This window comes from Cololabis saira, chromosome 9, assembly GCF_033807715.1.
Source record: "Cololabis saira isolate AMF1-May2022 chromosome 9, fColSai1.1, whole genome shotgun sequence".
Taxonomy (NCBI): domain Eukaryota; kingdom Metazoa; phylum Chordata; class Actinopteri; order Beloniformes; family Belonidae; genus Cololabis; species Cololabis saira.
Genome location: NC_084595.1, coordinates 30,990,899 through 31,009,673, shown reverse-complemented (window position 1 = coordinate 31,009,673; position 18,775 = coordinate 30,990,899). Strand labels below are relative to the sequence as shown.

Here is an 18,775-nt window from a genome sequence, read left to right as displayed (position 1 = left end):
TGTTTAAATTATTCAAAGGTTTGTGTAAAGAAGACAAGAGATGTTTATTGTTATTATATTTTTGTTCAGCTGTTGCAAAGTTAAAGTAATAAGTGCAATAAATTTTATATTTGAAAAAAATCGTGAGAGAATCGTGATCTCAATTCTAAGCAAAAAAATCGTGATTCTCATTTTGTCCAGAATCGTGCAGCCCTAATACAGAGAAATTTCAGAATCCAAAGGTTAATGGCATCTATAGAAACTCAGCACAGTTCTCTCGTTATCATTTCTTTTAAACACTGTTATAGTCGTTTCCATCTTGCATCTTTCCACTAGATTTAATTACTTTTTAGGCCTGATGTGACTTTTTCTAATGGAAAATGCACTTGTTAATGACTAATCAAGGGGATTCTGGTACAAACATCACCTTTACAGCCCTGCAAGAACAAGACTTCTCTCTCTGTTTCTTTCTCTGCTAAAAAAAAAACACCTTCCTCAGCTTCTTTTCTGCTAGGTCAGTGAAGAAAAGCAGCAGCACAATTCATGAACTGCTTGTACATTCATTGTGTTGTCCTTGTGGTTTGTTAAGCCCTTCTCAGATGTGAGCTATACAATATTAATGGCTTTATCTCTCTGTTATAGGCATTCAATCCTCCAGACATTAGTTCATCACTGTTACTCGTTAATGTTCCTCACGGCTTCATTCAAACATGGCTGGATGTCATGGAAAATGTCTACAGGTGCACCGTCGAAGATATTATAAAATAGTACATCATATTGTGGTTTGCGGTGTACCAAGCAGGACCAGAGGGTTCTGGAAAGGCTCATCAAGATGCAGCAGTACATCACTGAAGCCCTGCTTCCCACAATCGGGGACATTTATCAGGCCGCCTTCTTCCCCTAAGATATTAAAGTAATGAACATTCCCTAAACACTGCACATTTTTCTCCTCCAACTCATTCACACTCACTGGAAGACTATTAATTAAAACACTTTTTCTGTGGGAGGGGGGTGGGGGGAAGGGCTGTTGTTTTTCCCACCCTCCCCCTGGCTGCTGGCGATGGGTGTTGAGCAGGTTGGTGGGGAGCAGGACGTTCACAGCCACATTAACCTGTTGAAGAAGTGGTTAAACTGATTTGCTCTGTCTGTGTTCCCCTCTGCTGTGCTGCAGCTTTTCTTGCAGCCTGTGATGAAGACCATCACGGGCTGCAAGACCTCTCTCATGTTGGTGGTACTCTAGTGGCTACAGAGGTGGGCTTGGTTCAATCCCCGGAATGGCAACCAAGATGAACCACCTTGGGCCCCTGAGCAAGGCGTTAACCCTAATTGCTCCATGGTGTGTGTGTCTCAGATATAAGTCGCTTTGGATAAAAGCGTCTGCTACTGTACTGTAAATGACAGTAGTAGTAGTAATTTCTGTTCCACCTTTCTGCTGTAGGACTCCTTGGCCTCCTGCAGGCAGACTTTCAGTTCTTTCTGTGTCTGCTTCAGCCCCTCACGGTCTCCATCTCTGAACGCCCTCTTTTTTTCTGTTGAGGATGTCCCTGATGTTGCTTGTGATCGAGGGCTTGTTGTTTGGGAAGCAGCGCAGGGTGTTAATAGGGAGGACCGTATCCCTGCAGAAGTTCATGTATTCCTTAATGCTGTGTGTGACTCCGTCATTGTCCTCACCGTGTGGCTGCTGTAGTGCACTCCAATCAGTGGACTCAAAACAGTCCCTCAGAGCCTCCTCTGTTTCAAGAGACCACTTCCTGGTGGTTGTGGGTTGGCTCTGGATCTTGGGCTTGTACTGTGGCTGTAGGAACACCAGGTTGTGATCCGATCTTCCCAGTCGGGGGAGGTCGGTGGCTGAGTATGGCATATAGGACCTCTATTGTCCCGTTTACCCTGGTGGGGCAGTTAACAAACTGGTTGAAATCCTGACGTGTATACACCAGGAGTTGAGGCTTAACCTCCAGCTGAAACTGTTTCAAACAGTCTACTCTCATTTATTTGGTTCGGATGCTCAGACAAAAAAAAAAAAAAAATGAAAAGGGGGGGGAAAAAACGTGGGGACGTATCTCACGTTTACATGCAGCAGTTCAATCGGGTTTCTGATCGTATAAGAGATCGTTCGGACTTTTAAACTGCATGTAAACACCTGAACCCGATCTACTTCGGACCTATTTCGGACCTATATCGGACATTTAGTAATCGGGTTGCAGCACCTAGATAACCCGTTCGCAGTCGGAATGTTAACGACATGTATACAGGGATCGGATATTGCAGTCTACTCTGCGCATGCTCGAGAATTTCCTCTGGGGGGCATTCACCCGGAAGTGAAAGGAGGACGGAGTCTCCCGACACCGGAGCAGATCAAAATAACGGTGAGTTGCTAAAACTTGTTGCCTTTTTTTCAAAGAATGTTTTGTTCTATATGTTCTGTAATGTTATGCACGTCACTTTGGATAAAAGCTTCTGCTAAATAACGATTTACCTGTGTAGCGGCCCGCTTGGATTGATCACACAGATGCAGAGAGCTTCGACTGGTGCAACTTTATTTTCTCTCCTCCTTTCGCCTGGCACCGTGAAAACTATATGTACATGGACAAAATAATATAAATCCCACAATACATATTATTTCCACGAATAATGAAGAGGAATTTTAACTTCACATAAAGAATATTTAGTAAACTCAAAAAAAATACATTTTACATGAATTAAACCTTTTAAACCGTTATGAATTTACTGTTTTTACTTGAATTAAAATAATGACAATTTTCCCGTTTGTTTTAAATAAAATTAATCACTCGTTATTACAATGATTCGCCACAAGTCTCTCTATACCTTCTTCTGCTTTCCAAGGGCGCTAAATTTGAGCTCAGCCTGCTTCAGCTATCCTCCACACACACACCTCGTAGTGACATTCCTTTCACGAGACATGTAAACAACAAAAAACACGGGGGGAACCACAATAAAATAACCTTTCATAAGTTTCAACATAAATGTGACAAATTAATCATTCGTTTGTATGTTTTACCAACTCTGTAGCAGCGTGAACATGCTGCCACGCTCGGCCGGGAACAGGACGTTAAGCTTCGTTAATAACGGAAGCAGAGGAAGAACGGTGCTCTTCAAAATAAAAGCATAAATTAAAACGTAAAATGACAGAAGTGCTTAATTCACACTGCACATACTCTGCTGCCATTTACAACCTGTACATTTACATTTAACCCTCAAGCGTGCGGGGGTGAGGGCTTATTCAATGTAACTTATGCTCATGTTATGTTTGACTAATGACTACCAATAACACATTACATAAATTATAACCTAATTCTGTGTTAAATGTGTTATTATCCAACTGCGTTCCAACTTTACAGTACTTTTTTGGGCATTATTGTCTGACTTTAATGAAAATGCGTTTATATTATAACACACTGATCAGATTTAATCAGAATACTGATTTAAAACCAATCACAGCTGTTTTCCTGGGTCAAAATGAACCCGGTGTGACTGTTTATAAATCAAAGTACCTATACACACTTTTAATGAAAGTAGTCATGATTATTATTTGCAAAGAACATAATATGGAACCAATAATGTGATTTTTCTGACAACTAGACAACAGAAATCCATATGTCTGACATAAAATGAATAAGATATAAATTATTTTTCATTTTTTATAACCCTCTGCAGAAGCAGCAACAGAGATAGGGGAGAGTCAACAGCAGCGATGGTAGAGCAGTTCCCCGCTGCAGAGGAACTCTGAGTTACCAGGTAAGTTCTGCAATATGCTGGCTGCAACCACCAATGCTTCTTTATGTTTAAACATATACCCACGTTAGGACATGTAATAAGTTTTACACCAATTCTGTCTTCAGAGACAAGTGCCCAGAGACCTCGTCGGAGGCAGCAGGGCCATACAGGTGATGTTGCCATCCAGCCCCTCACGGCCAATCACCTCCAACCACAACCGGAAGCGTACCTGGGGTACCATCATGCCCTCCCAGGACCTGGGGTACCATCATTCCCTCCCAGGACCTGGTACCATCATGCCCTCCCAGGACCTGGTACCATCATGCCCTCCCAGGACCTGGTACCATCATGCCCTCCCAGGACCTGGGTACCATCATGCCCTCCCAGGCCCTGGTACCATCATGCCCTCCCAGGACCTGGAACCATCATGCCCTCCCAGGACCTGGTACCATCATGCCCTCCCAGGACCTGGAACCATCATGCCCTCCCAGGACCTGGTACCATCATGCCCTCTCAGGACCTGGGTACCATCATGCCCTCCCAGGTCCTGGTACCATCATGCCCTCCCAGGACCTGGGTACCATCATGCCCTCCCAGGCCCTGGTACCATCATGCCCTCCCAGGACCTGGAACCATCATGCCCTCCCAGGACCTGGTACCATCATGCCCTCCCAGGACCTGGTACCATCATGCCCTCCCAGGCCCTGGCACCATCATGCCCTCCCAGGACCTGGAACCATCATGCCCTCCAAGGACCTGGTACCATCATGCCCTCCCAGGACCTGGAACCATCATGCCCTCCCAGGACCTGGTACCATCATGCCCTCCCAGGACCTGGTACCATCATGCCCTCCCAGGCCCTGGCACCATCATGCCCTCCCAGGACCTGGAACCATCATGCCCTCCAAGGACCTGGTACCATCATGCCCTCCCAGGACCTGGAACCATCATGCCCTCCCAGGACCTGGTACCATCATGCCCTCCCAGGACCTGGGTACCATCATGCCCTCCCAGGCCCTGGTACCATCATGCCCTCCCAGGACCTGGAACCATCATGCCCTCCCAGGACCTGGTACCATCATGCCCTCCCAGGACCTGGTACCATCATGCCCTCCCAGGCCCTGGTACCATCATGCCCTCCCAGGACCTGGAACCATCATGCCCTCCAAGGACCTGGTACCATCATGCCCTCCCAGGACCTGGTACCATCATGCCCTCCCAGGACCTGGTACCATCATGCCCTCCCAGGCCCTGGTACCATCATGCCCTCCCAGGACCTGGTACCATCATGCCCTCCCAGGACGTGGTACCATCATGCCCTCCCAGGACCTGGTACCATCATGCCCTCCCAGGACCTGGGTACCATCATGCCCTCCCAGGCCCTGGTACCATCATGCCCTCCCAGGACCTGGAACCATCATGCCCTCCCAGGACCTGGTACCATCATGCCCTCCCAGGACCTGGTACCATCATGCCCTCCCAGGCCCTGGTACCATCATGCCCTCCCAGGACCTGGAACCATCATGCCCTCCAAGGACCTGGTACCATCATGCCCTCCCAGGACCTGGAACCATCATGCCCTCCCAGGACCTGGAACCATCATGCCCTCCCAGGACCTGGTACCATCATGCCCTCCCAGGACCTGGTACCATCATGCCCTCCCAGGACCATCAAGCCCCTGTCTACCGCAATCTCTAGACATGTGAAGATATTTTGTTTTAGTTCAGCTTTTGATACCTATACAATTTGCACATACAAATGTTTAAAATTTGTAAACCTTTTTCAAATTTGTACATGTTGATATTTTGTTTAAGATTTGTATACCATTTTGTATCTGTTCATAATAAATGTAACACACCAACACTTATATCTAGCTCTTTGTTTGTAATAAAAGTGAAACACATAACTACAAATGAAATGACTTTATTCGTGGCATGAAATACAAGTGTGTGCTGTACAGCAAAAAAGATGAAGGAAGCTCTTACAACTGAAAACAAAATGCTAAAACAAGGGTCTGCGCAATTCACTATGGATGCTTTTGATATCAAGTTTCGCTAGTTGTCATTGTGTTTGACGGGGTATAAGATGACCTACAATCTAAAATATGAATATTTTAAATTAAAGGTCATAATGTTATAAGGACAGGTGAAACTCAGGCAGGCTAATTAATTATTGATTAGCAACCATTTAATTCAGTAAAGGACAATATTTATATTTATATATATATATATATATATATATATATATTTATATATATATATATATATATATATATATATATATATATATATATATATATATATATATATATATATATATATACATCACTTCCACTATTTATTTATTTTTTATTTGCAAAACACCTACAGTGCAACAGTTGAACAATAAAAGAGAGGAAAGAACCTGGCTGGCGCTCCTAACTTGTGTCTCAAGTAGGGCTGAACGATATGGACAAAATTTCATATCTCGATATTCATTCCAGATATCTCGATATCGATACGATACGATATGACTTCGGTTCGGTGAAAACCAAGCATTTTTCAGAAAAATAAAAACATCAGAAATCAAAAGAGTGCAGTTTTATTGATTAGAACTCACTGCCAGTCATCAACATTAACATAAAAACACTCAATAATAAATAATAATCAAAATATTTTACTGTAGCTCCGCTTTAACGATAAATAACCAATGCAGTTAGAGTTAGAGTTCAGTACATGTTATTGATTGGACGCTGCAGCTGAACGGACTGTCACAACATCACTGCAGTTTCATGACGGAGTGAAGACAGATTACAGATTAAACTCATGTTTCACTCCCAGGTTTCATATTTGATTTATTTTCTGTTTCAACAATTAAATATCTAAAAATGTTAACTTTCAATCTGATCAACAAAAGAACCAGAAACAACTTTCTTAATTTATTACTGCGCATGTGCAATCCCCCCATTTGTCCAATCCTTGTTTTTCAGTATCCTCCAACGAATAGGAAATAGAGAAAATAGTTTTCCACTCGCTGTTTTAATTCCCAATTTCGATTTTCAAACACATCAATTCATTTTTTATTATCAAAACAAAAGATGGGGAACGGATTATTTTGGTTTATTTCTCGTTTTTATAAACGGATGGACACGTCGCAATTTTCACCAAGCACGGCTTGCACAACACCTCGCTCTGGTCGTCGGCATCATCCTTTCTAAATCCAAAATACCTCCAAATAATCGAGGATGATTTATGTTTTGGCACAAAATTAGATTCTGCACCGCCACCGGCCGCATTATCTTTCGCACTCATGTCTCTTTTCTTCCGTTTGGATTTCTCCGCTCTTCTCCGCTCTCCGTGTGTGTGGCTGTGTGCGTCTCAGTCTCCCTCACTCCCACCCTCCTATGTTTGTCATTGGTTGGCTTCAGCTGTCGATCAACAGCAAGCATGAAATAAGCTTTGTGGTTGGCTGGCCGTAGTGGTGCGTTCAAGAGCAATCTTAAAAGTAATGTTTATGGAGACTGCTCGCGCTGTACAAGCAGGGCGAGTGGAAATATATCGTTTATATCGTTGCTTTTCCGTTATTAATGTCTTGAATGTTCATATCTCGATATAGATACGATAACGGTATATCGTTCAGCCCTAGTCTCAAGTCCAGTCCTCTTTCCCTAATAACGACACAATTGTCCAGTAGAAAACTTGTGACTTGTTTCCATTCAAGTAAAGTCTCCCGTTTTGGCTGGGAAACAACCGTATTTTATCCCTCTTTCCCTCCGTCCTCCCGTATTAGTATTTTCCCGTAAATTTCCCGTTTTATAATATAATAATTTTCGCAAGGTTAGTGGCAGAGGGAACAAACTCGGAACAACAAATCAGACCAGGTCGTCGTACAACATTCTTTTTGTTAAGTGGAGGTCAACCGGAGGTGGCTCTTTGTTGAAATGGTTACCATGGTTACAGTGCCACATAGCGTCACAGAGTCAGCCATGCTCTGGCCATTTATCCGATCTCTGAACAGCATGTAAACGTACTGACTGTCATGGATGAAAACCATGGAGGAAAAATGTTTGAATGTGACAGCACTGGTTTTTATTTATTTAACCCAATCTGTCAGTTTTCTGTGAGCAGCCCATCAGTGCTGCTGTGAGCACCTAGTCTCAAAGAAACTGCGCTGAAAGTGAGGCAGGATATGTTTTCGAGTGCGGCTTTGTTTTCTTGTCTTTGCAAAATATTACAGCAAAGCACCAAGGGGTCGTTTAGATGTGCCACTGACATGTTTACTAAGGACTGTAGCATGTTCCAGCATCCCACAGGAGGACAAGAGATTTCAAACAGGTAAAAGTGAAACAGGGGTGCTTGCAGTGCTTGGTAGCAACAGATGGTGTAATCCTGTGAAGGAGCACCTCTGCATCCCAGATATTCAACTGTTAGCTCTGAATTTCCATCTATGTTGTCTACTGAGAGAGTTGACCTGTGATACCTGCCAATGCTGCATGAGACGTCATCACCACAGTTGTTGAAAGGCGACGAATACAACGTTGCATACATGACTATCCAACAATGTCTCGTTTATTTGAATTTACACTGTAACAGTAAGATTTCCCTTTGAGGATTAAAGTATTACTCAATTCAGTTCACTTCGGTTCAATTCAGGACAACCATAAACACACGCAAAACACATCTGCACTGTTTTGAACAAATACAGTAGAAGTCTGATAATGTCACTCAGGATCATAACAGAGCACCAACAAAGATTGGCATCCAGATTGAAGCCACACTGCTAGTTTCTCAAATCCCATTTGTAGGTGGAAACAAGAAAAGTTACTCAGAGAAATAAAACAGAATCACAAACTGTAAGAAAACAGACAAAAAAAATGAACAAACAAGAAACAGAAAGCAATGAGTCACACAAACTATAAGACTAATCAACTCAATGAACAGGAACTGAATATCCTCAGTAAAAACATCCCCATTTAAAAGATAATGTAGGTATGTAATATCCTTTGACAGTTTGCTGAAACAAGAGTTGATTTAGCAAGTCTCCTTTCCAGGTTACAAATGCGTTTATTTGATAGCCTTTTGTAAGAACACAGGCAATTAAGGTATCACACTGGAGAATTTGCTTTTATTGTCTGATTCACTTTAACTCTGGACTTCTCTTCAGACTTTCACAAATGAAACATTCAGCAGGTTGGTAGTATAAGAAATGCAAGAATAAAATAATTTTTCTTCCTTCAAATCTCAGCATTGCCACGGAACCCGTCTTAATAACCGCATGCACGCACGCTATTTCTCTTGCTCTCTCTCTCTAGCCAAGATGCCTCCCCAGTTGATGTTCTACTATGGCAATGATTTTTAATATAATTTATTTTTTGGAACCAGAACAACCATTGATTTGTACTTTTCTCTTAAGCATGATGCAGCCTGTGGAAAATTAGTTTTGCGATAATGAAAATTCAGTTTGTAATGCACAGCTGAATTATCGAGCTTTTAAGCAAAGAGAAGACATGAAAGGAAAGGAGAGGCAACTGGAGTGGTAAAGCTGTAGGAATAGGTTATGAAGAATGGAAATCAACCCAGAGGAGGTGTTTGGGGTTGGAAATTGAGTGATTACTTCAAGAGAAGAAGAGAGACGGGTTGTTCTGAGGCAAAACCTCGCTATGTTATTTCAAAGTGAGTTGTAAAGCTGTGGTTTGTGGCCATCTGTCAAACCAACTCTGCCCTACTGGCTCTGGTAACATCTTAATGATGAGCACATTTTCTCCCCTCAGCTGACACTTTGTACTTTGATGGTCTTCACATGATGCAGAAAATATTTTTTTTTCTTCTTTGTTCTGCCTTCTGCTGTTCAATTTTCAAACACATGTATTAGGAAATACCAGAGGAATACTTAAGAAGATCATAGCCTGGTTCAAAATGTTCTCAATGCAATTTGACACCGACAGTATATCTTAACAGCTGTTAGTGCAAAATAATGAGGCCACAGTGTGAGAGCACCACAGCAGTAGTACAAGACCCCTCATTCATGTCTGGCACCAAAGACATCACTGACGAGGTCAACAAAATCTCAATAAAGTCAATCCAAACACACAAGTCCTGCCTGGGCTGCTCAAGAAATCTGAAATGCACATTAAATATGCTTCAACCTGTACATTCATCCTGAAGCTGCATGACTCAACATTCCTACATCCACCTACATCCAGTGAAGTAAAAGTTTTCACTAGATCTCAACATGAGTCAGAGACTGTTCCGTCACACGAGCCTAAACTCTGCACAAACGCAGCCAGTGTGCATGGCTGCCAAGTTGCAGCAGATGCTTGTTCAGTAAGTGGCAAATAAACAAAATTTACACAATCAGACTAATTCAATTTGCATGAATAAAGTGAGACGAGGGCAACGCAATGGTGTGGTGGTTAGCACTGGTGCCACACAGAAAGAAAGTTTTCTGAATCTCAGCTGTGTATTTTCTGAAGATACTTCAGCTTCTTCCTCCAATGCAAACTCTGTTGTGGAAAAATCTATTTTCCACAAAGATGCTTTGATATTAGGAAACTGGGATGTCTAAGGAAGATGAAAAGTAAGAAATGTAGGACTCTAACTCCCCCTCTTACCGTTTCCTCCCACCCTCACTACTTTCTTCATTCATTCCCCTTTTTCCTCATTTCCTCTCCAACCCTCCAGAGGATTACAACTGGATGGACCGGACTTGCAGGGAGACAAACATCTAAAAGAGCTGTAGTTCTTAGTTTTGCAGTTGAGATGATGACTTGGGATATATGTGCACGCGCGCGCACACAAACACACACACACTGTACATACATACAAACACACACTTACACACTGAGCATCTCTGATGACATTAGAGTGTCGATGCACTTACACAGCATGTGGCCAAAGATATCAGGTCATAGAAGACTGAAGTATGCACCTCAGAAGCTTACCTCTGTCCTCATAAAGAAACAATATACTTGTTCTATGTATAAAGCATCATTTCAGGGAACCTGAATTTGTGCACGGTGCACACAGAAATATTGCTTGTGCTCACATGTCAGGCAGCACCTGTGGAACTGTCTTGCATCTATATCCGTCTGCAATTGTAACGCACACACGGGAACGTCTGGATTTAAAATATGGACATGTGTGTTGGGGTGATAATTAAAACATCAGTCAGAGAGGTTCACAGGAATGAAACCGTGGGTTAGAGTCCCAGAGGACGAGAAGAGCCCTATTCCTGAAATGTAAAACTACACATTTTCAAGCCCTTCATCTTTGCTCCGCTAAGCCTCTTAATAAACTCCTCTTCAATCCTTCTAAAGAAACTTTCCAATTCCTGCACTTCAATTAAACAAGGAAGAAAAGCCTCAGTGCCACGAGTTACAACTGATTTGAAGTATTTCAAACTAAAATACAGTCTCTTTTGAGATATGGTGAATATGAAAATGAAATTAAGTCAAAGCATTATTTTCAATATACCATGACTGTTTTGCATGTGTATGGACCAAAGTGTATATTTGTGAATGAAAAAAAACTCAAATTAATAAGAGTCAACTTGTAATCAGCAGACTGGGACCAAGGGGTCCACACGAGTCGGCTTCAGAGAAGAAAAAGAAGTCAGGAAGAAGGAGCCAAAGGTCCAGCTAACTATTGTGAGAAGCTTGTGGGAGGATACCCAAAACGACATTTTTGTAAACGTTTGACTTTGAAAAAGTAATAAAAAATTCTCTAAGAAATTCTTTCTGGAATTTAGCAAATAGAAATAATCTGGATAAACCTAACAAACATAAAGCAGGAAAAAAAGTCAGTGGAAAAAAGGTTTTCTTTTTTTTCTACACACACACATACATATATATATACATATATATATATATATATATATATATATATATACATATATATATATATATATATATATATATATATATATATATATATATATATATATATATATATATATATATATATATATATATATATATATATATATATATATATTAGGGCTGGGTATCGATTCAAATGTCAAGAATCGATTCGATTCCGATTCTTAATATTCAGAATCGATTATCATGATTCGATCCGATTCGATATTGATTTGGCTTAGTGTTATTTAAAATGTTTTTTGAGCTGTTGCCTGAATTATATGACTGTAAAATAACTAGTGAAATAATAATTTCACAATAATTATTGTGAAATAACTAAGAAATAAATAACTCAAACAGGCCTTTCAATATCCATTTAAAGTGCAAAAAAAGAAAGAAATTGCAACAGTTCATGCAGTAAACAAATCATTTTAGCTTATCTAATTTATTCTGTCACCACGCACACATATTGCCATGAAGCACCTGGCATTTTTCAAAAGTGTCATGACAAACTGTGTGTCCGACTACTGGGATTAAAGTTCACCTGGCAAAAATGATGATGAAAAAAAAAATAAAAAAAATAAAAAAAATCGATCTTTAGACATAAGAATCGATTTTTAGGAATTAATATGAGAATCGATTTAGAATCGGAAAATCGATTTTTTCAACACAGGCCCAATATATATATATATACATATATATATACAGTGAGTGTACTTACGTAATAATGTGAGAGGAAGAAAAGTGATTGTGAAACTGAAACAAAACATGAATAATGGCCCAAGTCAAAAAAAGGACAAACAAACTGGGATGAATCCTTCTCTATTTCATCTGCAACCTCACATTGCCCCAGATGTGTTCAGCAGAGTGTGAATGTGTGTATGATACTAAAATTATGTTCTGGGTCTCTGGAAAGCGCCTAGAGACAACTACTGTTGTAATAGACGCTATATAAATAAAATTGAATTGAATTGAAAAAAACATTGCATAGATGCAATAGAGATGATTTGTATAGATCTCTACAGACTAAGAGGGTCATATGAGTTTTTTGTGTAAAAGCCCTCTTGAGTAGTCAACAAGACAAGAATACCACTACATTTACCTTTTACCAGGGGTCATTCCTTTTGTGGTTCTCTTAAAATGTTATACCTCCCTCCTTTGTCACACCAACCAACAACATATCCTCTTTTACTACATTTCAAAAGGAGGAGTCTTTGGTCTCCCCTTTCTCTGCCTGGCAGCTCCATGTCCAGCATCCTTCTACCAATATAATATACACCAATCCTTCCTCTTTACGTGTTTAAAGCATTTCTATATCTAACCCTGACTTTTTCTGTGATGTGCTCGTTTTTAATCCTATCAATCCTTGTCCCTCCCAAAGAAAATCTTAATATCTACAACTTTGCCACCTCAAGCAATGCTTCTTCTTGCTCAGCGCTGTTATCTCCTAGCCATCGAGAGGAGTTGCTCCCACCACTGCTTTGAAAACCCTTCGCTTTCCTCGTATTAATTCTCTTCTGTCACAAATAAAGCACAGCCCAAAGACTGAAATGGGTATTAAAAGCTAAAGATATTCATATATGACTGCCCACTGCTTAAAACAATAATACAATAAACATGTCCAGTATATTCATAATATGGCCTGAAAATGAATTAACATAAAATCAAATAATAAAAAAAAATACAAATGTCTGCTGTGATAATTCAACACGTAATTATACATTTGAGCAATAATAAATAAATATGATTTTACATGAGGAAATACTTACTTAGGAGAAAAAAGCTTTTTGTAAGAGTAGAGTTGATTTAATAGGCGACTGGAAAACCTTTTTGGGGGTTATAACTGAGATACTACAGCATAATAGCATTTACTACTACTACTACACATATTCTACTAACAAGAGTGTTGTTCTATATATTGCCTTGTAACTATGAATTTAGTTAGTTCTATTCCATCAGAGAAGGTGTTCTTGTGCAGCGTGCCCAGAGTTGTTAACAGGAGGAAGCATACAAAGAGATACTTCCGTATTTAAACAGAAATGGAACCAGAGACTTGAATGTTAGCAGACTTTAAAACAACTGATTAGGATGGGTACAACCTGATTCATCTGAAATAGCAGCATTAACTCAGGTATGTCCTCTGTACCTCAGTCTGTGAGAGGAAGGGACCGGTGCACTTTAGGAAATTGCCTCTGAATTGGTCAGACTTTTCAAATTGACCCCTGATGTGATAGTGAGCTGGACCAGGAACTCCCTGATGGGAAACAGAAAATATACAGTAACCAAAGGGCAAAAGAAAGATTGTTGTCACATGTTTTAAAGATCACTTTTTCATGTACATTGTGTATTTCAGCTAGATGAAAAAGAAAACATTAGAGAGTGAGGGAAAAGGATTTTTTAGTTACCTTATTTTTTTTTTTTTTTGGTCCTTTTAAATTCAGGGCATAAAAAGGTTCAGAACAGAAGACCAAGGAAAGACAATAAATAAAATTAAGCAATTGATGCTTAACTTGTGAAAAAACTGAAAATAGCTGAAACAAAATCCCTCTTCTGTTTCTGGTGTCTGGAGATTGACTTTGGTGAAAAACTGCACAACTCGTGTGTATTTATGCTTTTCAAGAAGACGTTTTTGCAACGTAAAACAACAGCACCAATTCAGTTATTCTTTTAACAAACCAGCTAACAGCATTTAACTTCATTTACACTTTCTCACGCATTTACACTCATCATACTCGTACATAGCTGTGTGCTATGTGTTGTGTTGCTCTGTAATTATCCTGCCAAACACAAGTCTGCTCTGCAGGTTCTTTTTTTGGCTGTGCTTCCACTCTCTGCGCTGATCTTCCTTTTCTTTATTTACCCTTTTATATGTCAGACATGACGACTAAAACTAAGCAGATCTTATGTGAATTGAATTTGGTTGTATCATAGCACAGAAACAACCCTGGTTAGAGTCACAAATGACCTTGTTATAGCCTATGATAATGGATTAGTGTCCATACTAGTTCTACTGGACCTCAGAACTGCTTTTGACACTGTAGGTCACAGCCTTTTATTGCACAGGAAAGAGCATGTTGTTGGGATTAAAGGGACAGCTCTAGGTTGGTTTAAATCATATCTATCTGACAGACAAACACCTAAACTCTAACTCATTAGATAGGAATATCTGTCTCCAGTCTCTGTCTGCCCTGACGAACATTTATTTAATGCCTTGTTAACGCCCTATGCATTCAACTCTGTTGAAAAGAGTGGTAACATGACTAGTTGGTCATATATAAGCTATATATGTTTTTTAGCATACAGTACATTTGCTATTATTAATAAAGGTTGTCAAGTTAAATGGCATGTTGTTATATGATCATTTTGTAGCTGATACATTTGGGATGGGGAGAGGTGTGAGGGTGTGGGGTGGCGGGCCTCAAAATAACATTGTGCTTTTGGCCTCAATTTGGTCAGGGGTGGCCCTGATCAGGCACCATTACTATTGGCCTTTTCGACTAGTACCTACTCTGCACTTCTACTTGCCACGCCCCCGTCTTGCGCTTTTCCACTACGGGCCGAGGCGGGTAAAGGCTGGCCGAGTAGATACTTTTTCTGTACTTTTCTGCCGAGGTTCTGAGTGGAAGGATCCCGTTATTCCGGCCAGATCCTCCCCACCCCATCTGGTGACCCGGCTGGCAGGAGGGGGCATGTATAGCCCAGGACTGTTGCATGTTTTTGTGAGAGTAGCTCACATTAGCTACCCAAGGGAACACGGGGAGAACATGCAAAATCCACACAGAAAGGCGCTTTCACCAACTCCACCCAGGGTGTGGGCACTGAAGTCATGGGGGAACTTACACGCACTTCAGCGCCCACAGCGCCCCCGGCGGGAATTGAACCCAGGACCTTCTTGCTGTGAGACGGCTGCACTACCTGCTACGCCAGTGATTCTTAACCATAGGGCCGCGGCCCACACTTGGGCCGCAAGCGCCATCTAGTGGGCCGCGAAAAAAAATCAGTTTTGTACGTGTGGGCCGCGGGGGCCGCGGGACTGCATAGCAACTCCCGACCAAATGAGGAGAAGAAGACCCTCAGCTAGCTGTACGTGTAATAGTAAGAGAAATGGTGTGTACCGTATTTTCGCGACCATTCGGCGCACCGTGTGGAAAGGAGCACCCTCATTTTTGTGTGTCATTTTTAGATTTAAAACATACATATGGCGCACCGACCCAAAAGGCGCAGTCTACAGAGCAGAGCTGCACACACGCGTGCCGCAAAACACGCCGGCCGGAAAACACACACACCCGCTGCAGAACGCACACACATGCAGAACGCACACACAAGCACACAAGCGCTTATTTAAAAAATAGAGCGGGAGCAAAACCTCTGTTTTTGCATTAAAGAGCTCCGCTAATTCAGCTGCGCCAGTCCGAATTTCCTCGGTGTCAGTCACTTTCTGCACAACAGTAAATAAACTTTTCATACCCCGTTGTGCGGATCCTCCACCGCGCAGAGCCCGTCTCTCCCCAGCGGGGTGGAGCAGCGCGCGTCACAGCGGCTTTAACCGGGAATGTGACCTGTTCGGACCGGCTAGGACCGAAGCCACCCACCTGTATGGGAGCAGGGGCTCCCGGGGAAAGACCAGCGGCATTTCGGCCGGATCTGCCCCGGGGATGGTGCGCCCTGGCCCGGCAAACCCGCGGCGGGAGCCTGGCGGCTCCTGAGCGCATCCTCTGCATCTTGGTTACCGGAGATCAAACCAACAGATTTGCCTGAAAATCTCGCAGGGTGAAGTTGATCCGACCTGGGACAGACCCCTGAAATCCCTGCTCCTAAAGCGGGTGGGAACCAGGAGAATTTGATCTGATCCAGCTTCGGGAACCTGGAAGTCGGGTTGCAGCAGCGCGCGTCACAGCGGCTTTAACCGGGAATGTGACCTGTTCGGACCGGCCGACACCGAAGCCACCCACCTGTATGGGAGCAGGGGCTCCCGGGGAAAGACCAGCGGCATTTCGGCCGGATCTGCCCCGGGGATGGTGCGCCCTGGCCCGGCAAACCCGCGGCGGGAGCCTGGCGGCTCCTGAACGCATCCTCTGCATCTTGGTTACCGGAGATCAAACCGACAGATTTGCCTGAAAATCTTGCAGGGTGAAGTTGATCCGACCTGGGACAGACCCCTGAAATCTCTGCTCGCAAAGCGGCCGGGAACCAGGTCATCGGACCCCGCTTGGGGAACCAGGAAGTCGGCTGCAGCAGCGCCCATCACCGCGCTGCTCCAGCCGCTGCTTTAACCGGGGAACGTGGACGGTTCCGACCAGCCGGGACCGGAGGAGCTCGCCTGCACTGTTGTAGGGGCTCCCGGGGAAAGAGCACCGGAATTTCAGCCGGATCTGCCCCGGGGAACCGGCGATCGGACCCGCAAACCCACGGCAGGTGCTTCCTCGGTTCCCGACATGCAAAACACACGCGCGCTGCAGAACAAGTGTGCTTATTTAAATAGAGCGGAAGCAAAACTTAGTTTGATTTTATTTTATTTCACTTTACACATCAAGCAAATCCTTAAACGTTTTCATCATCTGTTGCGCATTAATCAGCTCAGTGGAGTCTCATTCACGTCGCAACTCACGGGGGCTTCACCCGCCCCCTTCTCTTTTTACCATTCACATGGTGGCCGGCCTTACGTTACCGTAATTCAGGTAATAGACACGGCGCACCGTTTCTTAAGGCGCCCGGCACATTTAAAAAATAAAAATAAAAAAAAAGTTGCGCCTTATGGTCGCGGAAATACGGTATTTATAGAGAAAATCCTTCATTTTGCACAGAGTACGTTTAGATCCGCTAGGATCAGGGATCGATTACTTGGGTCTGCGCCCAGAGCGAGCGAGAGCGAGAGCGTGATCATTTATCCCGACGCGTCCCCGCGGCCGGGGAGGTCGGTGCCGCTCGGGCGGCTCCGTCGTTACTGCTGAAGGATTGTAGATGTAGATGAGTGGGCTGGACTGTTGTTCGGGCTCGCAAAAGCATCGGAAAGTGACACGGCTGCAGCGGCCAGAGAGCTGCGGGCTCTGCCTGGCCGTCTCAGCTGATCAGGTTCGGATGAAATCCGACACGCGCAGTCCTGACAACTTATTAATGTAAATAAAACTTAGTAAGTTACTTAGTAAGTAATTAGCTTGACTCTTACAGAGATGAGAAGCGTAACAGGTGGAAAGTTCAACCCAGAATGGACCGATTCATCCTGGTTCAGTCTTCCCACTGGGACAAAACCAGTGTCTCATACGTTCAGAGACCGTGGCGTTCAAAGTGCGAAAGTGAAACGCCACTGAAACAAAACACAAAGTTTTTCATCAAACATATCCACTCAAGTCTGAACAGAAGTCACAGAAAATAAGCTGACCATCTTAAAACATGTTTGGGTCCACATACAGCTGTGAAGCAGCTTTCTCCACAATGAACATAATTAAAACTAAATATCGTTCCAGGCTCATCAATGACCACCTTCTCATGATAACCTGACACCATCCAGCCCAGATTTAAAGTCCTGGCAGGAGAAATTAGAGCTCAGTTCTCTCACTGAACGACAGAAAGTGGGGGCATAAGATTAAGGGGAAGAAAGAAAAACTGCAAAACTGTTCAATTGTTAAGATGTGTTTATATTCATTTATTATAAAAATGTGTTGAGACAATTAACAAATTAACAAGGGGAAATTCAAACTGCTGGTAAAGAAATAAAATAAGATAGCATTTGAAAAATAAAATAAAATCTATTTCATTTTTAAGAGAAAAAAATATGTGTAATTGAAGTTACACATGTTAATGGGCAAATATGTACTTTTTTAATATAACAGTCAGATGCAGAAGTTGATAAAACTATGAGGCTACTTGAATATATATATATATATATATATATATATATATATATATATATATATATATATATATATATATATATATATATATATATATATATATATATATATATATATATATATATATATATTATGATATTCTGGACCTTCGCTTGAGTAAATTTTCTCTAAATGGACCTCTTAAAGTTGAATACCCCTGCTATACAGTGTTAATATTTAACGGGCCCCGGGCCACCCTGTACTGAAAAAATTGGGCCCCAAGGTCAGAAAGGTTAAGAACCCCTGTGCTACGCCACCGTGCCCACCTTCTCTTTCCTTTCTTGAGATCAATCGTAGTTTCCTATTTTGTAGAGTGTTGCGCTGGTCTGTCCCCTCC

The 18,775-nt window shown here is 42.3% G+C and overlaps 1 protein-coding gene across 1 annotated transcript in view; it reads right to left on the bottom strand.

Moving 5' to 3' along the window:
- The window catches only part of stpg2 (sperm-tail PG-rich repeat containing 2), a 71,149-nt gene that overhangs the window by 37,662 nt on the left and 14,712 nt on the right, over positions 1 to 18,775 (bottom strand). The window contains 1 exon segment of the mRNA XM_061730239.1: positions 13,695 to 13,802. Coding sequence (XP_061586223.1) covers positions 13,695 to 13,802 — 108 coding nt within the window.